Genomic DNA, 23,828 nt, shown 5'->3' on the forward strand with positions numbered 1-23,828 from the left:
CCTGTCCTGCTTGCAGGTAAATGATTTCTGATTTGGAAAGGGACCTTGGAGGTCTTCTAGTCCAATTTCACACACACACACACACACACACACACACACACACACACACACACACCAGTGGCAGGATTTCTCGTTCAGGTAGTCCTCCACTTAAAGCATTTCATTCAGTGACCTCTGGAAGTGACGATGCTACTGAAAAAAAAGTGACTTAGGACAATTGATCAAACTCACGACTGTTGCAGCGTCCTCCATTGTCACATGATCAAAATTCAGACATTTGGCCACTGATTCATATTTATGACAGTTCAGGGTGCCGGGGCACATGACCTTCTGACCAGCCAAATCAACGGGGAAGCCAGATTCACTTAACAACTGTAGTGATTCTGTTGTGGCAGGAAAGGTTGTAAACTGGGGCAAAACGTACTTAACAACCCTCCCGCTTAGCCCAGAAATTTGGGGCTCTGGTCGTAAACCGAGGACTAACCAGTATCATCCCAGATAAATGGATGTGCACTTTTTTCTTGGAAACCTCCAGGGTTGGAGCACCCACACCTTCTAGTGGCCAGCTGTTCCACTGGTTAATTGTTCTCACTGTCAGGAAGTTTCTCCTTAGTTCTAAGTTGCTTCTCTCCTTGATTGGTTTCCACCCACTGTTTCTTGTCCTGCCTTCGGGTGCTTTGGGGAATAGGCTGACCCCCCACCCCATTCTTCTTTGGGGTAGCCCCCCAAATATTAGAACCCTGCTGTCATGTCACCCCTTAATCCTTCTCTTCGTTAGGCTACCTCGGGGATTCCCCAGGTGACTCTGCCTGTGAGTAATTGGACTCCCCCAGTAATTCATCTTTTAAAACATTAACACATTTGAAACCCCACAAATATCAATAGATCGACCTAAAACCCAAGTGATTGTTTTGTTATGGCTTTTTTTTTTAATTTTTTAAAAAAACTTTCCTTCAAACCACTTCTTGTTGTGGGTTCGGTTCCCACATCAGTGTTCATTAACCTAAGCACGTTCTCACGGCGTGACCGGGTTTTTTTCGGTTTGTTTTATTTCCTGTTTGCTTATTGCTTGGTTTTCTTCCTTTGAAACATTTTCTGAAGTGTCGGTATGATTGTTTGGATTATCCGTTGAGGTCTCATTTTGTAGACAATATGTGTGTGGTTTAAAAGTTGTTTTTTTTTTTTTTTAAGTCAGATCTTGCATTTGGCATTTTGAGCTGAGAGTCTGTCCTTTCTCCTATCCTTTCCCTTTTCTAGAAAATCAGAATAAAGCAAAATCGCGATGGCCATCACACTGTTGTATCTTGTATTCCAGAGCTGCTTACCTTTTTAGAAGTGAGGTGCGTAGCTAACACAAGGAAGTCCTTTTCTGTGATAAAGTCTTCAGATTCAGAACCTTCCAAATAACAGCTAGTCCTCGGCTTACGACCATAGTTGAGCCCAAAACTTCTGTTGTTAAGCGAGATGTTTGTTAAGTGAGTTTTGCCCCATTTTACGATCTCCCTTACCGCAGTTGTTAAGGGAAATCACTGCAGTTGCTAAGTTAATACGCTGGTTGTTAAGCGAGCCTGGCTTCCCCGTTGACTTTGCTTGTCAGAAGGTCGCAAAAGGGGTTCACGCGACCACCAGGACACCGCGGCCGCCGTAAGTCTGAGTCAGTTGCCAAGCATCTGAATTCTGATCACATGGTAATGGGGATGCTGCAAAAGGCCACAATTGTGGGGAAACAGCCATAAGTCCCTTTTTTCAGTGCTGTTGTAACTTTGAACGGTCACTAAACAAACTGTTGTTAAGTCCAAGATCTGTACCTCAGATCTTTAGGTGCCTTCCATTGGATAGGCATCTATTGAAAATGTGTTTCTTTCCCCAAGACGTTATTTTGGTTTCTGCGCTGATTGTTTGCTTCTGTTTTTCTCTCTGCAGTTGGAACTGATTGCTTTATCATTTGTTGTAAGGGCTTTTGAGAAATAAATACTTTGAGTAAATAAAAAACAAACTTCCCCTGCTAGCCACTTGTTTTGATTCCGAAGGCCATATATATCTGTCTCTGTTTTTTGTCTGTCAGTTGGTCCGTCTATCATCTATCCATCTACTCTCTCTCATCTATCTATCTATCTATCTATCTATCTATCTATCTATCTATCTATCTATCTATCTATCTATCTAGTTTCTGATTCTTTAGTCAGTTTACTTGCTCCATTTTGCTTCATCTTCCTACCAGCATGTAAGATTAAGCCTGGTGGCTCATTGTAGAGCATTTATGGCACAGCTCCAGTAAGTGTGCGTGCGTGTGTGTGTGTGTGTGTGTGTGTATGTGTGTGTGTTCAGCTTCCTTTCCTCCCCTAATTATGCCTCCTTGCCTACATTAAATTATGTCTCCAGTTAAATAGTCAGGTCTTTCTTTTTTTTTCTTCTGTTCTGGAAATCCCCCAGCATGCTTGAGGACCTACGAATGAAATATTAATTAGCGATGTGGATAAATGAGGGAATTCCTTTTCAGTCAGTAATTGGACCTATAAGTGTGTTTTTTTTTTTTAAATAGGAAGAGATCTTGGGAAAGAGGAGAAAACCTAAGCGTGGTGGTGGTGGGGTGTCAAGTATCTCCTTTTTCCAAATTCCTTATAGCCCATCCAGCAACTAGTTTTGCAGATTGAGGGTTTAGGGCGTACGCCCTCTTCCTTGTTTTTCCTACAAAGTAGTAAGGAATCACTAGATTCCCAATCGGTAACACCTTAGCCATAGTTGAATGCTATGTGGAATGTGAGGCCTCCAGTTATCCTGACATATCACAAGTATTGAGAATTGTCAATAACACAGTTTGCAAAAAAATAAAAAATAAAAATTCTAATCCCGGCAGCGTGACAGACGTATTTTCCAGTCTGCCGTACTATCCGGTCTTCATAACAAGTCTATTTTTCTCCACAATGCGGATGCTTTAAACTATTTTGTTTTGTTTCGTTTAACAGGACCCCTCGAAGCTGTACAAGAAGAGCGGAGAGGCTGGCCCAGCTACGGTGGAAAGCTTGCTTGCCGAGAGTAGAAACAGAGCCAGCAGCCCAGCTTTGAAGAAGCTTTCCCCGCTGCATTCGGACAGGCTGGAGTATGTGAAATCGGCCTTCTCTACTCCCATTGGCAGCCGTGATCCCGACTTGAAAGAGCGAGCCCAGGCCAACGGACCCCCGACGGTATCGGAGAAACTGGCCCAGCTGATCTCAACCTGCCCTCCAGCCAAGTCTTCCAAACCAAAGCAGAAGAAGCCGCCCATGACGGTCGTGTCCGGATATGCTAAGGATTCCGGAAAGAAGCTGCTGACGGCTGGGGCCGCGGCGGCTACTGTGACCAAGGACTTCCTGAAGAAACCGATTTCAAGTGGCGTCCTTGGCCTCGACTTGGGCAACAAGGAGTTTGCCAAGAAAGCCCCAGGAACTGGTGGCGGTTCCGGGGGTTTGATTAGTAAGGAAAACGGGAGCAAAAAAAATCCAGGGCCCTGTCCAAGCATGGCCGGGCTCACAAACAAGGACTATGAGAAAAGGCCACCCATCCTTAGCTGCCCGGTGGGACCGGTCAGCAAGGAAGGAGGAAAGAAACCATTGCTTGTGACGAGCATGGCACCGTCTGGAATGGCCAGCAAAGACTGTGGGAAAAGGCTTCTGGGGACCAGCAGTCCCATCGGATTGGTCAACAGGGATCCCGGGAAAAAATCTCTCGGCATGGTCAGCCCGCCCGGATTGATTCACAAAGACTCACTGAAGAAGCTTCCGTTACCTGGAAGCGCGGTTGGATTATTTAATAAGGATGTTGCAAAGAGACACCTGGGGTCCGACAACCCCGTCGGATCGGTCAGCAAGGACTCGGCGAAGAAGCCGACGAGTTTTGGGAGCTCGAGCGGATTGATTAACAAAGACTCCGGAAAGAAGCCATCAGCAGCCGGGCCCCCAATTGGGTTGATGGCGAAAGAGTCTGTCAAGAAACACATGGGGGTGGGCATTATGGCCTCTCTGACGCCGAAGGACTCTGGGAAGAAATCGACGGGGAGCACCAATTTGGTGGGCTTAGCCAGCAAGGACTTAGGGGCGCTGAAAGCTGACGCCGCCAACCTTCCAACGGAGCCCTACAAGCGGTGTTGTGGCAGCGGCTCAGTCCCTCTAGAAAGCCACATGCCTGCCGGGCTTCTGAAGGATGGGGCCGGGGGCAGTAAACCATTTGAAAAGCACCTGGCGAGACAGAGCAAAGACAGCCTCCCCGAAAAGTTGCCGTCCCAAGTTTCCAGTGGAGGCAAAGACGGGGCCTGTGGTCAGCAGGAGATCTCCCCCAGCGAACAGGGCCCGTCAGAGTCCTCAAAGCAAGAGAAACATCTCCCGGTGTATTGCACTTCTCCTGAATTCAGGACCGCCGGAGGCGCTTCGGAGATCTCCACCGCCAAGTCTCCATTTAGCGCCGTAGGGGAGGGGGGCCTCCCTTCCCCTTCCCCAACCGCCTCGGTCGCTACTTTAACCCACAGCCCCCCAGTGGTTCTGTCTCAGGTCCCTTCCAACCCGTTGCATTCAAGCCACATGCCGGATCTCTTAGACAGCCTGTCTGAGCAGAGCAACAAGACGCCGTCCGCCTCTGATGGTGCCCGCTCCAGTATGAACAGGCTGGGGAATCCCGGCTTGTACGCGAGCAGCAAAGGGGTCGTTCGGGAGCCGAGCAACCCCAACTCGGCCTCCACGGAGGAATCGAAACTGGGTCCTGCCCCAGGCAAGAAAGCCGGCCTGGTCAGTGAAAGCAACCTCCATGCTTCCATCGCCCCATCAGTGGTCAGCTTCTCCAGCTTGTTCAACAACAAGCCCTTTCTAAAGATGGGGGCCGTGAGCTCCTTAGGGAAATCGAGGCAAGGCCTGGAGATCCTGAGGGGGAGCAGTGGTGCTGACTCCCAGGGCAAGCCCTTAAAGAAACGGAAAGGGAGGAAACCCCGTTGGACGAAAACCTGCCAGTCTCCCAAAGAGCTCGAGTCAGAGAGGCCCGAGCTTTTAAAAAACGTCTCTTGCGGCCCGCTGTCCGGAAGCGGCCTGGAGCAGGCCAAGCTCTTTGAAAGCACGGGACCCCCGCCCACCTTCGCCAAACACGACTTCCTGAAGCGCCATTTGCCCAAACTGAGCAAAAGCGGCAGCCTGCAGTCGCTCTCCCTTCTGGGCAGCATGGAGAAGGAATCGGGGAAGTTCTACAGCGCCCACGTGCCGACGTCCGTGGGCTGCCTGTCAGACGACTTGTTCCCCAACATGTACAAACCCAAACGGAACCAGTCCAAATCCAAGGAGATGCCCCAGTTGGAAGGGCCACCCAAACGGGCCTTGAAAATCCCCGCCTCCAAAATCTTCTTGGCACAGTCCAAGGAAGAGCAGGAACCACCCATCCTGCACCCGGAAGTGGAGATCCCTTCCCTCCGCCAGAGCCTGGCGGGGGAAGCTTTCCCGAAGAAGCGAGGCCGCCCCAAACGTCAGATCCGCTCAGGGCTCAAGATGAAGCCGCCCGTCCTCTCTGCCGCCCCTTTCATCACTTCCGAAAAGGCCGACAAGACAGAGGACGCCATGGACCACCAGCTGCCGCCGCCGAGCGGGGACTTTTTCGACAGCGGCAGCCAGCTTAGCAACGCCGAAGAAAACGGAGACTCGAGCGCCGGTAGCGCCGGTAGCGCCAGCGAGCAGGAAGGTGAACCTGAGCACAAGGAAGTCAAACGTAGCAACGGTCAGCTGGTGAAAACCATCATCCGGAAAATCAACAAGATGAAGACGCCCAAGAGGAAGAAGATCCTCAACCAAATCCTCTCCTCCTCGGCTGAGCCCAATAAGGGGAAAGTCCAGTCCAAAGCCCACGGCAGCGTCTCCAGCTTGGCGGCCACCTTCAGCACCAAACTGGGCCAGCAGATCAACGTGAGCAAGAAAGGAACCATCTACATAGGAAAAAGACGAGGCAGGAAGCCCAAAGCTAACTTGAACAGCCTCCTGGCGGCCGGTTCTAATTTCGCCGTCCTGGAGACATCAAGCCAACCGACCAGCGGAGGGATGCTGGGACAAACCAGCACCCCTTTGCTCCCGTCCGGCCCCGGTAGCAACCCCGAGGTTCTTCCGTCTCCCGTTTGCTCCCAGTCGTCGGGCACCAGTGGAGGACAGAGCCCAATCAGCAGCGACATGAGCTTTGTGGAGCCCAACTCGGTGCCCTGTTTCCACCTGCACAGCCGGCAAGGGAGCGTGGTGCAGACCTTGGCGATGCGCAAGGCCTCGCGGGCCAGGCGGAGGCTCTCCCCGCCTACCCTGCTCCCCAACTCCCCCTCCCACATGAGCGAGCTGGGCTCCCTGAAGGAAGCCACCCCGTCACCCATCAGCGAGTCCCACAGCGATGAGACAGTGCCCAGCGACAGCGGCATCGGCACCGACAACAACAGCACGTCGGACCGGGCGGAGAAATTCTGCGGGCCCAAGAAGCGGCGGCACTCCTTCGAGCACGTCTCCCTGGTGGCCCCCGAGGCCTCGGCCGTCCTGGGCGGCCTGAAGGAGAAGCACAAGCACAAGTGCAAGCGCCGCGGCCACGACTACCTGGCCTACGACAAGCTGAAGCGGCCGAAGCGCAAGCGGAAGAAGAAGTTCCCGCAGCTGCGGGGCAGGCAGGACCCCGATTTCCTGGCCGAGCTGGAGGAGCTGATCAGCCGGCTGAGCGAGATCCGCATCACGCACCGCAGCCACCATTTCATCCCCCGGGATCTGCTGCCCACCATCTTTCGTATCAACTTCAACAGCATCTACAGCCACCCCAGCTTCTCCCTGGACCCCCTGCACTACATCCGCAAGCCGGACTTGAAGAAGAAGCGGGGGCGCCCCCCCAAAATGCGGGAAGCCATGGCCGAGATGCCCTTCATGCATGGCCTCAGTTTCCCCCTTTCTGGTACGGGATTCTACCCTTCCTATGGCATGCCTTATTCCCCTTCGCCCCTGGCGGCACCCATCGGCCTGGGCTATTACGGACGCTACCCCCCTACCCTTTACCCTCCTCCCCCTTCCCCTTCCTTCACCACCCCGCTTCCTCCCCCCTCTTACATGCATGCCGGCCACCTGCTCCTCAACCCGGCCAAGTACCACAAGAAGAAACACAAGCTCCTGCGCCAGGAGGCTTTCCTGACCGCCAGCCGGGCGCCCCTTCTCTCCATGAGCACCTACCACCCCAGCGTCCCGCCCGAAATGGCCTACAGCTGGATGCTGGAGCACAAACACCGTCACCGTCACAAGCACCGGGAGCACCGCTCCTCGGAGCAGTCGCCGGTCTCCCTCGAGGCCTTGGCGCCCGCCGGCTCTTCGCGGACCGTCTTGGAGTCCCTGAAGCGCTACCGCTTCGGCAAGGAGGCCGTGGGCGAGAGGTATAAGCATAAGGAGAAGCATCGCTGCCACCTGACTTGCCCGCACCTCTCGCCCGCCAAGGGGCTGCTGGGACGAGAGGAGCAGTGGGCCCGGCGGGAGACCGCCGAGAGCGGCGGCCGGACTTTGGGATTACAGACCCCTCTGCAGATAGACTGCTCCGATTCTCCTCCCAACCTCCCGCTGGGGAGGTTCACTCCCAGTTCCGAGCCGGCCAGTAGCGACGAACACACCAATCTTTTTACCAGTGCAATAGGCAGCTGCCGCTCCACAAGCTCGGCCGGCGGGCGCAAGAAACTGTCCGAGGGCTCTGGACTTTTCAGCCCCCAAGAAGGATCGCTCGGCCGGCCCCTCCGGAAGGAGACCTTGTCCCCGATTGAGAAGGCCGTGCAAGGCCTCTCAGGTAAGCCGCTTCTTGTCGCATCCGTTGCCTTGAAGAAGTTAAAATAAAACCCACCCTCTAATAAATGGATTTGTCAGAGTTAGGTGGCTTTTCCCAGAATTGTTGGGAGGTTGGGATTGAGCTGCGGGGTCCTGGGTGCTCTCTGCGCTGGGTGGTTTTCTTTGCGGACGTTTCATGACCAAGCTAGGTAACCTCATCAGTGCTGGAAGGGACTGGAATGTGCGAGAGGAAGGAAGGAGAAGGGAAGGAAAGAAAGGAAAGAAAGGGAAGGAAGGAGAAGGGAAGGAAAGAAAGGGAAGGAAGGAGAAGGAAAGGGAAGGAAAGAAAGAAAGGGAAAGAAAGGAAGGAAGGAGAAGGGAAGGAAAGAAAGGGAAGGAAAGAAAGAAAGGGAAGGAAGGGGAAGGGAAGGGAAGAAAGGGAAGGAAGGAGAAGGAAAGGAAGGAGAAGGAAAGGGAAGGAAGGGGAAGGGAAGGAAAGAGAAGGGAAGGAAAGAAAGAGAAGGAAGGAGAAGGGAAGGAAAGAAAGGGAAGGAAGGAGAAGGAAAGGGAAGGAAAGAAAGAAAGGGAAAGAAAGGGAAGGAAGGAGAAGGGAAGGAAAGAAAGAAAGGGAAGGAAGGGGAAGGGAAGGAAGGAGAAGGAAAGGAAGGAGAAGGAAAGGGAAGGAAGGGAAGGGAAGGAAGGAGAAGGGAAGGAAAAGAAAGAGAAGGAAGGAGAAGGGAAGGAAAGAAAGGGAAGGAAGGGAAGAAAGGGAAGGGAAGGAAAGGAAAGAAAGGGAAGGAAGGAGAAGGAAAGGGAAGGAAGGGGAAGGGAAGGAAGGAGAAGGGAAGGAAAGAAAGGGAAGGAAAGAAAGGGAAGGAAGGAGAAGGGAAGGGAAGGAAGGGGAAGGAAAGGAAAGAAAGGGAAGGAAAGAAAGGGAAGGAAGGAGAAGGGAAGGGAAGGGAAAGAAAGGAAGGGAAGAAAGGAAGGGCCCCTGCTCAAGCAGGAGATTCCACAACATTCCAGATAAATGGTTGTCCAATCTCTTCTTCAAAACCTCCAGTGTTGGAGCACCCACAACTTCTGGAGGCCAGTCGTTCTCACCAAAATTCCCTTTAATTCAACCTTCTCTCCTTGATTAGTTTCTTTGTCCTGCCCTTGGGTGCTTTGGTGAACAGATTGACACACACACACACACACCCTCTTCTTTGGGGCAGCCCCTCAGATATTGGAGCACGGCTATCATGTCCCCCCAGTCCTCCTCCCCAATTCCTGCAACCATTTTTGATACGTTTTAGCCCCCCCCCTCCCCCAGTCCCCTAATCATCTGCGTTGCTCTTTGCCCTGGCATACAAGATTGGTGGTCGGTCATCTAGCCCCTTCTTTGGTGGGCCTGTCCCACAAGGCTCAGTGCCGGCACACTCACTGTGCTGGCATGTTTGGTGGAAGGAGGAGGGGAACTTCCTGTCTGGGCTGTTAAGGGGGATCTAATCGTGACGGCTGAGCGTTTTAATGGCACCTTAACAAAAAAAAAATTGACTCAGTTTCCTTGGCAGTTGATTCATTCAGCTTTGCAATCTATCATTCCTCCTTTGCTGGTTCTTTTCCAGAGAACTTTCTGGTTTGGCAGGCTGAGCAACTTTAGTCAACAGTATTATTATTATTATTGTCGTTATTATTGTTGTTATTATTCATTAAGTATGAAACTCACTCAACTTAACATTTAAAAATGTATCACAAATACCGTTGACTGAGGCTGATGGTTGATACGGTTTGCTGTCAGCATCCCAAGTATCTTCTTAAAATGTACGCTGTTCCGAATAGCGCAGTTTTTCGCAGCTCCGCTGGCGCTACAGCAGGAAGCTGCAGCTTCTTGATGCATTTTTGCAAAAATTCTTGGACGTGGTACCAAGTGACCCGATGACAGTGGGTATCCCTGTCACATGTTTCATCCATAATCGCGTAATTTCGATAGCCAGGTCATGATATTTTGTGATACATTTTTTTTGCCTAGTTCTTTTTTCTTGGCGTCTTCTGATACAGTGATATCAATAAATTTGCACGCTTCGGTTTTCCAAGCCGACGATTCAAAAGTCAGACGGATCCTCATTTAGAACACAGCATGCCAGATATCACAGTTGTTATTGTTATTATTATTGTTGCTATTTTAAATGCAGGCCATTTGGCCGCTGGAGCCATGGTGGGTCTGACAATCAGTCCCACGGGTCTCTTTCTGACCCCTTTTGCTCATGCTTCCATTAGGAAGAGGCCAACCAGATTTATCGGGGCACATAACTTTTCACAGCGATGCCTGGATGTTGTCATAAATCTCTGCATTCCCGCTTAAGCTGCTGGCTCTTTCCTTTCCCTTGTTTTCTCCTTGGTGGAGCAGTCTGGAGACAGCCACCTCTGTGGAATTGGCCAGATGATGCCTTTGGAAAGAAAAAAAAACAACGGAAACCCAGCCAGCCTTACTTGCTTGCAGCCTTCGTTTATCCTCCTCGTGCCTATATCCAGGCTCGTGCATGGAGGACGGCTGTGCAAATAAATTAAATACCTCCCACGCTCACATCCACATCCACTCACCCCTATGCTGGTGTTTGCGGAGGGTGAATATCCCCAATGGGTTAAATGATAAAGTAAAAAAAAAGGAAAAAGGGTGCGGGGAGAGAAAACAGGTTGCCTTGGTTAGTTAGAGTCCTGGGAATTTCCTGCGGAATTCCATTAGCGTGAGTGAGCGGATTTTATGAGAAACAGCCCTAATTAGAAAGAAAACAGAGACATGTGTGCGCTCCAGGCCTCCTCCGGGCCCATAGAGTGCCGTCTCTGAATCACCACCTCTCGTACTGGCGCATTTAAAGGGTGAGTCAGAGGAAAATGGATCGCCTTTCGGTAAAGCTGTCCTCTCTTGCCTTCCTCCCCCCCGCCCTCCCCAAAGCAATTGGAACCATCTGTTCTTTCGCCCTGCCATTTTATCCCTTCCCTTCCCGTGCCACTTCTCCAGGCCAGTTAAAAGCCTCCCCTCTGGAGCCGCCAACTCCTCCTTTCTGTTCACGAGATATTTATCCCGCTTTATTAAGTCTACTCGGGGCAGCGGGACATCAGCTAGCGCAGGGGTCCCCAACCACCGGTCCACGGACCGGTACCGGTCCGTGGAACAAGTCCTACCGGGCCGCTGGTTTGCTGGGCGCCACCATCTTGTTTTGATGAAAAAGTGCTTCCGGTGAGCTTTTCCGGGTAGAAAGCTCACCGGAAGCACTTTTTCATCAAAACAAGATGGCAGCGCCCAGCTGATGCCGGTACCGGGCCGCGCCATAAAAAAGGTTGGGGATCACTGAGCTAGCGCATCTTCCTCCTCCTGTTTTCCCCACGACAAGGTGTGAGGTGGGTTGGGAAGGGCTGGCCCAAAATCACCCAACGAGCTTTCATGCCTTAAGGCAGGACTAGAACTCACCGTCTCCTGGTGATGGGCCCAAAAATCACCCAGGTAGCTTTAATGTCTAAGATGAGACTAGAACTCGCCGTCTCCTAGTAGTGATTGGCCCACAGTCACCTAGCTGGCTTTCGTGGCTAAGACGGGACTAGAACTCGCTGCCCCTGGTGATTGACCCAAAGTCACCCAGTCAACTTTCACACCGAGGCAGGACTAGAACTCCCGGTCGCCTGATTTCTAAGCCAGCACCTTCACCACTAACCAACCTGGCTCAGCGTCTATAATTCCTTGCCACCGGCAACCTCAGTTTGGGATGTTTCAAGTCAAGAATGCAAGAAATGGCCTATTAGGTGGCCAAGCCTGTGTCCCTGGCCAATCTGGGGAACTGGTGGATGGTGACTGGACTTCCCGTCGGCCGTTGATCGCCCATCCCTGGGCAATCGACCCTTTTATCCCAGCAGAACGAAGCCAAATCTCCTGCCTTCTTCCAGATTTCCGGCCTCTTCCTTTCCCCAGTGACAAAGTCATAATCGATTCTAAAAGGTCTGCAAAGGTGCGCACATTCACATCAAAAAAGAAAGGGGGGAAAAAGAGAAAGGGAGAAAGAAAAGAAAAAAAAGGAGAAAAGGAAGAGAAGGAAGGAAAGGAAGAATTAGAGGGAAAGGAGGGAGGAAGGAAGGGTTAGAGGGGAGGGGAGGAAAGAAGGATGGAATGAGAGAGGGAAAGAAGGAAGGGTTAAAAGGAAGGAAGGAAGGATTGGAGGAAGGATTGGAGGAAGGAGAGATTAGAGGGGAGGGGAGGAAAAGAAAGAAGGATTAGAGGGGAAGGAAGGACAGAAGGACTTGCTTCGTGTTCTGGTTGCAGCCATCTTTTGATTCGTCCATCCAGAGCCTGGGCTGATCTCATATTTCCTAGCCAAAATAAGTCCCCTCACATCAAGGGAGCCTTTATTCTCCCATCTTTCCTCTTCTGCACGGTTTGTTCATCCTGGCAGGCCCTTTTTTTTTCTTTTTCTCCAGCCCTGCATGACTCATCTCAGATAACAGGACAGGTATGGCACAAACATGCCTGAGAGGGGGGAAAAAGGGGGCTGCAGCTGTCCCCAAAACCTCACCCACCCGCCCGTCCCTTCGGTGCAGAAATACAATAATTAAAAATAGATTCTCCTCGCCACCAAAGCCCCCACCACCACCAACCCACCCCACCAGCGTCCAGGCGAAGGGAGCGGAGCGGGGCAGGCGTCCAAGCAGGAACAGTGGCTGCCTCTTCTATTACTGGGGCTCGCCCGCCAGATGTTGAGACCCAGGTTGGCAAACGGCTGGAACGAAGGTTCAAATTGCTCAACTCCGCGCACGTCCACAGATCGTCCTCCAGTGACGGACCCCGCCGTCGAGCTCCACGTCGGCGTGGCGCCAAGGGAGAGATCCCTGGAGCCAGTCCTGCCCCCGTTTTTAACAGCTTTCCTTGCCGCGTCCGTTAAGCGGATCGCCGCCGTCGTTCAATGAGTCACACGGTTGACTTGCTCACAGCAGTCTTGGGGAGGGTTAGGGAGAGTGCGGTTGCCCGCGCTTATTACCTGCCTGTAGAGGTGACACCAGTGCGCAGCCTCCTTTGGCCTGCTGCCAAGCTTTTCACACACACACACACACACACACACACACACGACCCTCCAACGGCCAGCCAGCTGGGTAACGAAGGCACCTGGTCTTTTCATCTTCCCCGAGGGAGGCTTACCAGCCATCTGGCGCTCCCCGCAGGAACGCTCGGGCCAAGGGTCCGGAGCGTTTGAGAAGGACACCAGGGCGCCCTCAGCTCCCTCGGGGGATCAATGAAGCCAGGGGTCCCCAACCTTGAAGCTCTGAAGAGCAGCCTGGAAGATCTCTAAGGTCCTGAGGGGTTTTGTGGCACGTTGTGAGGTTCGTTGTTGTTTTAGGGCGAAGTCTCTGGAGGTGCTCAGCCCTCCTGGTTGTCCCAAAGGGGCTTTTTTTTTTTTTTTTGGTCTCAAGAGGCAGCTGGACTTTCTGTATAATTTTTTTTCTTTGAAGGTGTTTTGCTTTTCATCCAAGAAGCTTCTTCTCATCCAGAAGGTCTTCTTCAGCTTTAGGGGTGAAGCTTTCCCCACTCCTCGGGCCGTGCTTCGCTCTTGACCCAGCTGCTCGGTCAAGAGGAGCCACCGAGGACAATGCCCCTCAAAGCTGGCCCTCCTTTAGGTTCCTTTGGTTAAACCCCCTCAAGCTCTGGCCCAGCGACCATCAGAATCTGGGTAAAATCCAATCCTTGTCTCTGCCTTCAGGCGCCGTCTCCCATGGGCCTCTTGTGGAAACTGCAGAGGGGGACGGTGGTTTGGAATCTTGTGTCTCTCTCTACCTTCCCCTTTTTCTCTCTCCCCTTTTTCTGACCTGTCTTGATTTACCTTCGCCAGGCACCCTTCCAGGTCAGGAGAAGCTCTCGCAGAGATCAGGGGAGGGCACCAGTTGCAGTCCTTCCAGGAAGAGGTCTTCCTCCGAGAGCACGTCTTCCACAGGTGGGTCAGGTGACTTCTCTAAGGTAGGTGTAGGGAGCCCTTCAGGTGTCACAGACCTGGGACTGTAAGCCAGCGTTGTTCAGCCTCAACAATATATGACAGGGACTTCCACTCCCAGAATCCCCAGTCTGCAGGCTTTAAGATGGGCGGACTTCCACTCCCAGAATCCCTCAGTCTGCAGGCTTTAAGATGGGCGGACTTCCACTCCCAGAATCCCCCAGTCTGCATGCTTTAAGATGGGCGGACTTCCACTCCCAGAATCCCCCAGTCTGCATGCTTTAAGATGGGCGGACTTCCACTCCCAGAATCCCCAGTCTGCATGCTTTAAGATGGGCGGACTTCCACTCCCAGAATCCCTCAGTCTGGAATCCCTCAGTCTGCATGCTTTAAGATGGGCGGACTTCCACTCCCAGAATTCCCTAGCCATCTGAGAGTTGAAGTCCGCCCATCTTAAAGCCAACGCTGGGTTAGAGGTCCAGGTAGTCCTAGAGTTACGACCGTAATGGAACCTACCCCCTTACGTGATGATTGTGAAACAGGTTGGTCACGTGACCAACCCAGTTTTATGGCCTTTTTTCCCCCCCTGCCAGTCATTGAGCTAATCACCTCTATTCTGGTGTTGAGTACAAGCCAGCAAGGGTTTTGTTTTTTCCCCCCAGTTACCCTTGTGCAAGGCTTTCTCCAGGTAAGCCCACCTGGCTCCCTCGTGGCTTCTTGATTGTCACCTGGCGAAGGAGGCTTTGGAAAAGGACAGCTTCCTTCTGGGAATTGTAGGTGTAACATCACTGGAGATGTTTTGGAAGAGAACGCACAGCCATTTGCCCGGAATGGTGTACGGTCTCTTGCTTGACCAGGGGTTGAACTAGATGACCTCCAACGTCCCTTCCCACTCTATTATTCTTATTCTGCTATTCTTTTTTCCTTCCTTCCTTCCCTCCCTTCCTCCCTCCCTCCCTCCTTCCTTCTGGAAGTTTTTAAGAAGAGACTGGGCAACCATTTGTGCACTATGGTATAGGTCAGGGGTCTTCAAACTGGACAGCTTTAAGACTTGTCGACTTCCAACTCCTCCAGAATTCCTCCTCCTCCAGTCGTGTTAGCTCAGGAATTCTGGGAGTTTGAAGTCCACAAGTCTTAAATTTGCCACGTTTGAAGACCCTTGGTATAGGGTCACCTGCCTGACAGTGGGTTGGACTAGAAGACCTCTAAGGTGCCTTCCAACTCTGTTATTCTGCTAAGTCTTGTAGCCAAAGTTTTGCAGAGGGTATCGTTTTGTTCATTCATTCATTTGACTTGTACGCCACCTGCCTCGCCTCGAGGCCGTTTATACAGTTTGGCTACTAACAGGGAGAGCCACGGCAAAGTTTTGCCCTCTCGTGCCCAGGAAAAGCCGTGGCTTAAAACCCCGAACGAAACCGTCCCTTACCCGAGTCCCTTTCTCTTTCCAGTCGTCGGGATCCCGTCGCGCGGTTCCAGAATTGGCTCCTCCTTGGAAGATCCCTCTGACCACCTCCTGCAGCGCCTGGCTCACCACGAGAGCCAGGGAGACCTGGACAAGGCCCTGGAGTCCGTCCTGTCCAGCGGCCCCACCCTGCCCTCGGACAGCCCCAGTCGGAGCCCCGGCCAGGAGAAACCGTGCGACCACTTGCTCCCCGGGAATCCCTCCGGCGGCGACAGCCTCTCCCTCCTCTCGGGCCACTTGTCGAGCGGCTGCTCCCCTCACCACCACTTCAAGAGGGGCATGGTGGAAGCCATGCAGAGCCAGACCCGCCGGATGTGCAGTTACGACAAGATCTTGGCCACCAAGAAGAACCTGGACCACGTCAACAAGATCCTCAAGGCCAAGAAGCTCCAAAGACAATCGCGGACCGGCAATAATTTTGTGAAGCGCCGGCCAGGGAGGCCCAGGAAGTACCCCTCCGCGCCGGCCGTGGTCTCCTCCCACGGGATCCAGGCCAGCCGGTTCATCGGCCCCGAGCTCAGCGGCATCAAGGGAGCCCGTCTGTCTCCTCCACCACGGTCCCGACACCGTCACCGACGCCATCGAGTCGGTGGTGCAGGGCGTGAACGAGAAAGGGTCGAAGCGGAAGCGGTGGCTGGAAGAAGAGCAGATTAGGAAGAAGCAGAAGCCGCTCGCCGCCGAGGAGCAAGAGAGCCCTAAAAGGTGAGCCCTTCGGATTTGGAGGAGGAGGAACAACAACAACAACCACCAAGGCCCTAGTCCTCATGATCGTGAGCCCCAGCGTCCTATCCAGTGGCCGAGGCAATAGACGGGTCCCTTCCCAAGGGGAAATAAGAGGTAGCCCTCGCCTTAACGAACCCCCAAAAATCTCTGCTGCTAAGCGAAAGGTTTGCCAAAAGGATTCGGTCTCGTTTTGCGACCTTTCTTGCCGCCGTCGCTAAGGGAACCACTGCAGGCAGTTAGTCAGACGGTGGTTCAGCGAACCTGGCTTTCCCGCCTCCCCCCACACACACACAATTGACTCGGCTGTATAAGAAAGTCGCCAGATTTTTATCCCGTGACTCTCCGGGAACCGTCACAAATTCGAGTCGGCAGGCAAGCATCCGGATTTCGACACAGACACACACACCCCTGAGCGCAGGGATGGTGTGGCTTTTGTAAGGGTGAAAAACGGGCCGTAAGTCGCTTCCCCCTCCCCTCCCATGGCGTCGTAACTTTTGGTCACTGAATGAACTGTTGTAAGTCGAGGCGACCTGTGCAACAGCTTGACTCCTGCTGATTGGGCTTCCTTTGTGATGGGTGGGCGGCTTTCTCGAGCGGGTGGATTGTAGACACACACACACACCCCAACGGGTGGCTGCCAGGGGCTCATGTCCAGCCCACGGACTCAACCCCAAATTTCTCCTTCCAGCTTTTCAGAAGCCGCGCCTGACCCTCTTCCTCCCCCTCCTCCTCCCCCTCCTCCCCCTCCCCTCCCCCCCTCCTCCCCCTCGGAGGCTGCTGGGAAGCCCCGGAGAAAGTCGAAGGGCTGCCAGCCCCGTCGTCGTCCAGCGAGAAGAAGGCGGCCCGTCCTCCGAAAAAGAAGTACCAGAAGGCCGGCCTCTACTCGGACGTCTACAAGACCAGCGAGTAAGTCGGAGCGACTGGAGCCTCACTTTTCTCTGGCTGGGTTGTTATTGGCCAAGGCAGGTAGTCCTCACTTAGCGACCCTTCGCTCCAGCCAGTTTGGAGTTCGCTTGGGATGTAGTCTGTCTGTGTCTTTCTTTCTTTCTTTCTTTCTTTCTTTCTTTCTTTCTTTCTTTCTTTCTTTCTTTCTTTCTTTCTTTCTTTCTTTTCCTCTTTCTCTTCATTCTTTTTATCTTTCTCTTTCCTTTTCCTTCCTTCCCTCCTTCCTACTCTCTTTTCTTTCTTTCTCTTTCCCTCTCTTTCCCCTTCTTTCTCTTTCTCTCCTTTTTCTTGCCTCTTTCTTTCACTTTCCCCTTCTTTCTCTACCTTTTCTTTTCTTCCTTCCTTTCTTCCTTCCTTCCTTCCTTCCTTCCTTCCTTCCTTCCTTCCTTCCTTCCTTCCTTCCTTCCTTCCTTCCTTCCTTCCTTCTCTCTCGCCTTCTGCTTTTTATCCTTTCTCTCTTCCTTCTTTTCTTCCCTCCCCTCTTTTTCTCTCTCTTCCTCTTTCCCCTCTCTCTTGCCCTCTTCTTTTTTTCTTTCTTCTTTCCCTCCCTGCCTCCCTCTCTCCTCTCTCTCTCTCTTTCCCTCTTTCCAAACCCTCTTAGCCCAGGGGGAACCTCAAGTGTAGACACGCTCAGTGCGGTTGGACTCAACTTGCCGTCTTCTCTGGAACCCACACAGACAAAATTCCTGAGTTGCGTCCAAGTTAAAGAATACTCCGCTCACAAGACACATGACTCATCCGTGTTTCCTATTTGATTTTATCGGGCCCTCCCCTCCGCGCCTCTTGGCTTTCAGGGATAGATCCGAAAAGTGCCCCAGAAAAGCCATTTATTTTCAGGACTGTTTCCTCCACACACACACACACACACACACACACACACACACACATATATATATATATTTATAAATTCCCCTGAGCGAGGAAGAAGTTTGTCATGTGGCCTCTCTCCTTGGCAGCAATGTGGTTTTCCATAGAGGGCGGGGCTCCACGTACCGCAAAGTTAACCAAGTTAAAAGCAGAGTTTCTGGGTTGTTGTTTTTTTTTCCCCTTCCTCCCTATGAAACAACACACAAAACCCTCTGTGTGGCATTTCTCCCTGGATAGAGGGTGGCTTTATCACCCAGGCTTGGAGTTTTTTCTTGACGGGTAGGGGCAGGGGACACACAGCAGTTGTGTGGTTCTGGCCACCGGTAGACTTCTCAAGGTTGCTTCGGTTTAAAAGGGTGGCATGTGGCACGACCCATTAAAAGCCTGTTTACTATAAGTAGCAGAGCCAGTTTGGTGCAATCCATCAATAATACTTCTTCGGTCAGTGAGCAGCAAAGAACAAAACCAGAGTGAAGGAAAGAAATACGATAATATGCTAACAAGGCATAAATCACATCGCAGGACATGATGGAATAGTTAAGACATCAGGCTGGAAACTGGGACTGTGTGAGGTCCTCAGTGCTCTCTGAGCTTGGTGGTTTTCCTGCAGACGTTTCATGACCCAACTAGGTAACCACATCAGTGCTATGAGGAAGCGGGATTTGGTCTGTTTATATATAATGTAACCCCGACTCCCTTCTAGCACTGATGAAGTTTACCTAGTTGGGTCATGAAACGTCTGCAAAAAAAATAACCCAGCTCAGGGAGCACCAAGGACCCCACAAGTTAGCTACAAATACTCTCTTCTGCTGGTAGAAACTAGAAGGCTGTGAGTTCTAGTCCCACTTTAGGCCCAAAGCCAGCCCGGTGACTTTGGGCCAATCCCTCTACATCCTAAGAAGGAGGAAGGTAGCACTTCTCTGGAACGGAGGTCCAGTGGGAATAGAGCTAATGGTTGTAGGCTATGACACACACACACACACACCGCCCCAGTTAAGCGCAATGCAGTTCTTGGCCCTACCAGCAGTAGCTACTAGTTGTAGTTGTACACAACACACTCAGAGGGGTGTGCGTGCCCATAATTGTTGCTGGGGCAACATGCCCTCTAGTGACAGTACAATTCATTGCACCATTCCTTGTGAATGGGCTCTGGGAAGAGAGCAGACCGCAGGGGTTCTTCTTCCTTTGAAATTATACTTTATTGTGGATTCAGCCTGCAGACTTGACACCATCAAAGATGCTGGATTAATGCTGGCAGAGGCGATAACGATTTTTTGAATTGACCTGGTTGTGTGCCGTGTGGACTCTGCTGCAGGATATTACATTGGCAAAACCTTAATGCTTGTCAAAAAATTTTAATAGCCTCTGAACAAACATTGTCTGTCTTGCATTTTCAAGAACCTTTTAATGACCAGACACCTCTTTGTTAAGAAGAGACATTCTCCGTAGGGACATCTGGGCTCAGTTTACGAAAGCTCGTGAAATACGGACCATCAAATATATAGATATATAAAAGTGAAATATTTCTCTTTCTCAGACAGACAGACAGACAGATAGACAGACAGACAGATAGATAGATAGATGACAGAAAGATAGATGACAGGAGAGAGAGAGAGACAGACAGACGGACAGACAGATAGAAAGATAGATGACAGGATAGATAGATGATAGGATAGATAGATGGATGGATGGATAGATAGATAGATAGATAGATAGATAGATAGATAGATAGATAGATAAGATAGATAAGATAGATAAGATAGATAAGATAGATAAGATAGATAAGATAGTTATATAGAGGATGGATAGATAGATAGATAGATTTGATAGATAAATATCTCTCTATCTATCTATCTCTCTCTCTCTCTCTCTCTCTCTATCTATCTATCTATCTAATCCATCTTGACTTGCTTAGTGACAGCACCGCTAAGCAACAGAAGTTGCAGTCCCAATTATGGTTGTAGGTTCAAGACTATCCGTAGATGAATCCTTTCCTAACACCGCTCAAAGAAATGTCCATGCCTGTCTCTTTGGTGGAATTGGACATCATCCTTCGTGGCCTCTTATCCTGTCACACACACTTTCTCTCTCTCTCTCTCTCAGCCCCAAAAGCCGCTTGATCCAGTTAAAGAAAGAAAAACTGGAATACACGCCCGGAGAACACGAGTACGGCTTGTTCCCTGCGCCTATCCACGTAGGTGAGTGAAAGACCACCGTCTCTGTTGCTTTTGAGGGAAGGTCTCTGACTCGACTCTGGAGGAACGACGAGACACGTGCGGCTTTCTTTGAAGCGGGGGAACGGGCTTTTGTGAAGGACGGGACTGGTGGGTTCAGGATTCAGCCAAGGACTGCGGATCCTCAAGACAAGAGGCCCCAAGGACACAAAAACCTTCCTTTATTAGAATTAGAGTCCGTTTGATGCAGTGTTACGGTGCCAGGCTAGAAACCAGGAGGTTGGGAGTTCTAGTTCAACCGTAGCTTGAAAATCAGCTGGGTAATTTTGGACCAATCACCAGGAGACTGGGAGTTCTAGTCCCAACTTAGCCATGAAAGCCTGCTGGGTGATTTGGGCTAATCACCAGGAGGCTGGGAGTTCTAGACCCACCTTAGGTAGAAAAGCCAGCTGGGTGACTTTGGACCAATCACCAGGAGACTGGGAGTTCTAGTCCCGCCTTAGGAATGAAAACTTATTGAGTGACTTTGGGCCAATCACCAGGAGACGGGGAGTTCTAGTCCCGCCTTAGGAATGAAAACTTATTGAGTGACTTTGGACCAATCACCAGGAGACTGTGAGTTCTAGTTCTGCCTTAGGAATGAAAACTTATTGAGTGACTTTGGGCCAATCACCAGGAGACGGGGAGTTCTAGTCCCGCCTTAGGAATGAAAACTTATTGAGTGACTTTGGGCCAATCACCAGGAGACGGGGAGTTCTAGTCCCGCCTTAGGCACGAAAACCGCTGGATGATTTTTTGGGGGGCCAGTCCCTCCTTTGCAGCTACCTCACCGGGTTGTCGTCGTGGGGGGAAAATAGGAAGAGGAAGGACTATTAGGTATGTTCCCCACCTCGAGTTATTCCTAAACGTAATAAAAGCAGGATTAAAAAAAATAGATCTAAATAAATAATTTTTTTTTAAAAAAAATACTACAAATGTCCCCCCCTGCTGTGTTTCTAGGCAAAAAAAAAAAAAAAGACACCCTGCCTACCATCGTTTCCCAAATGTTTGGAACTTTAAAACTGTCGTTCTTCCCAAGCAATAAAGCACACAAGCTTTTGAGTTTAGCAAGATAGCTTTTTGTGGGTGTTTTTTTTTTAAATTTATTTATAAAAAGACCCCTTCTTCCTGGTTGTCCCCTTGAAAACATATAGTTGTTCCGTACTTTGTTCCGTTCCATTGTGTGTGTGGTGTTTCCCCCCACCTTAAAGGGTTTGGAAGCCAGCTCTCCCTTTGCATTCCCCAAGTGGGTGTCGGCATGACTTTTCCCCACAAGGGGAGGAGTGCAGTAGGAGGGAAGGTTCGTTTACACACAGCCTGTTGTCTTCCCCAATTAAGGCAACCACCCTCCACCATATTTGTAGTTGCAGGACAGAGGCAGGCTGCCAAGAGTAACAATAACCTGGATGATGGCCAGGGAGGAGGCCTAGCCAGAACGCCAGTCCAAGCTGCCTCGTCCCACACCTTGCAGGGTCCCACCGAGCCGCGCTTCTCCCCACCCCAAACTCACAAAGAGAGGAAAACTCTCTTCTCCCCCCCCCTGATATCTTTTGATATCAGATATCCAGTTATTCTTTTGAAGAAGGCATTTTGCTTCTCATCCAAGAAGCTTCTTCAGCTCTGACCCCCAGACGGTGGGAAACGGAAGGATTTATTCCCCTTGCAGACCAGCTGGTCATTTGCATCCTTTTGGAAGGACGTTGAGGCCGCTTAGCTAGGCTGGCTGGAGAATTCTGGGAGTTGAAGTCCACAAGCCTTAAGGTTTGGGGGCCTCGGACTTAGAAGTTTATCTGCGTCCTCCCGGGTCACTTGAGCCTTCTCCACACCCATTTGCACTACCCAAGGTGACTCTGAAGACACCGATAAACCCCCCAAGTGGCCTCAGTGACTCTCTAAAAAGGATGCAAACGACCAGTTGCCTGCAAGGAGTCTAAATCCTTCTCTGTCCTCCAAAGGTGCCTTTTTTTCAAGAGGCAGTCGGGCATTTTTTTCTTCTTCTTCTTTTGAAGATGTTTTTGCTTCTCATCCAAAAAGCTTCTTCAGCTCTTCAGGATCCCTTCCATTCCCCACTATCCTGTCAGGGACTTCCAGCTGCGCTGGTCCCACTTTGTCTTCGACCAAGGAAGCCCAGCGGGACCGAGGGGGCATCGGCAGAACGCAAAATAACAATCTTGCTTGTCCCCCTCGTGCTTAAGCAGGAGAATTACAGACGGATTCCCCTCTCCAATCCCAGCCTGCCCTTTCCTTGGACCCTCCTGGAAAGATATGGCTGCTTCAATGAGATTCTCACCCCGGCCCAAGAGCCTCTCTGTATCCCAGCCTTATTTCTCTTCCTCGGCCAGCTCGGCTGGGTGGCTCCTTTATTTGAGGGCGAGAGGGAGCGCTCCCCCGTTCTCCGGGCCAGCTGCCAGGCTCTTGAAAGAGGCTTTTGTTTCCTCCAGTGAGGTCATAGAAGTGAAAACAGATTCCCAGCGTATTCACTTCGCTTCCTGGAACTTCGCCTGAGCACAACTTGAGGCTCTGGAAAATCCGAACAAATGTTAAAGAGCTGAACATGGTCAGCGGCTCCCCACTCCTTTGCCTCGCTTGCAAAGAAGTCCCACTCTGGGATTTTTTCACTCGCCTCTATGGTTCTGATATGCCCTCCAGATGTCCGGGCTTCCAATCCCAGAATCCTCAGCTCCAGCCAGGGGGGATTCTGGGATCTCTGAAGTGCAAAAAAAAAAAAAAAAACCTCCCACCCACGCTATAGAGCCCTGCACACCAGAACAACTAGACACAAGGACAGTTTTTCCTCGAACGCCATCGCTTTGCTAAACAAATATTTCCCTCAATGCTGTCCAACTATTTACTAAGTCTGCATTACTATTAATCTTCTCCTCATTTCTATCACCCATCCCCTCCCACTAGTGACTGTATGACTGTAATCTTGTCGCTTGTATCCTTACGATTTATATTGACCGTTTCCTAGTATGATCTGATTGCTTATTATACTCTATGACTATTTTTAAGTGTTGCGCCTTACGATTCTTGACTCTTGACGAAGGTATTTTTTTCTTTTATGCAACACTGAGAGCATTTGCAAATTCCTTATGTGTCCTCACACTTGGCCAATAAAGAATTCATTCATTCATTTATTCAAATTGACAGGAGCATCTCCAAATCCAGGTTCTCTGGCTAAAATAAAATAAAAGGACACCTGTGGAACAGCTGCCCGTGAATTGAAGGCCCCGTCGCAGCCAGATCTTTCTTGGGGATTCTGGCTGAATCTGCAAGTCCCTACAGGGGTTGAAGCACCTAGACCAACTTCAGGATTCAGACACACTGTTGATTTTAAAAAAATAATAATCTATTCAATATTTATTAAATGTATATGGCAGCCATGTCGCCCTCAAACAATTCTGGGCATTTCAGAGCCAGGTGTGAAGAGAGTAAAAAATGCCTTTTAATAATTAAACCACCTCAGTTGTCCAGCCTTGGTGTAAATCAGGAGTAGAACAGCCTTGATCGAACTCTTTAATTCCCCGTTCCCCTTTCGGTTGAGGTCTCCCCGGCTGAGCATGTTGTGATTTTAATTCAGCAACAAGCGTGGTGCGTTCTTGTTTTTTCCTCCTTCCTGAAACGTCAAGCCGGGAGGCCAGGAACAACGCTTTTTCTTAGCTTTCCTGCAGGGAACGGGCGAGGTGATTTAAACAGACCCTATTGTAGAAGAGTTGTGGGGTTTTTGTGGCTATTTCCTGTTCTTTCCCGCAGCGCAATCATTAAATCATGTAAGGAAGGCGATTCTAAGGGCAGATCTTTTCATAGCTGCATGCATGCATGTGGGAAAGAGCACAAGAATTTTTTTTTGTTGCAAATAATCCGGAGATGCTCCGTCATTCAGGTCCTGGTTGTCCCA

The 23,828-nt window shown here is 50.8% G+C and overlaps 1 protein-coding gene across 1 annotated transcript in view; it reads left to right on the forward strand.

The window, feature by feature from the left end:
* Positions 1 to 23,828, forward strand: part of ASH1L (ASH1 like histone lysine methyltransferase) — a 58,806-nt gene that overhangs the window by 14,292 nt on the left and 20,686 nt on the right. Inside the window, 7 exon segments of the mRNA XM_087943666.1 lie at positions 2,967 to 7,791; positions 13,622 to 13,723; positions 15,169 to 15,707; positions 15,709 to 15,884; positions 16,594 to 16,688; positions 16,691 to 16,811; positions 19,821 to 19,915. Coding sequence (XP_087799792.1) covers positions 2,967 to 7,791; positions 13,622 to 13,723; positions 15,169 to 15,707; positions 15,709 to 15,884; positions 16,594 to 16,688; positions 16,691 to 16,811; positions 19,821 to 19,915 — 5,953 coding nt within the window.

This window comes from Notechis scutatus, chromosome 14, assembly GCF_049901735.1.
Source record: "Notechis scutatus isolate UNSWTSFEM ecotype Mainland chromosome 14, rNotScu1.2, whole genome shotgun sequence".
NCBI classification, from domain to species: Eukaryota; Metazoa; Chordata; class Lepidosauria; order Squamata; family Elapidae; genus Notechis; species Notechis scutatus.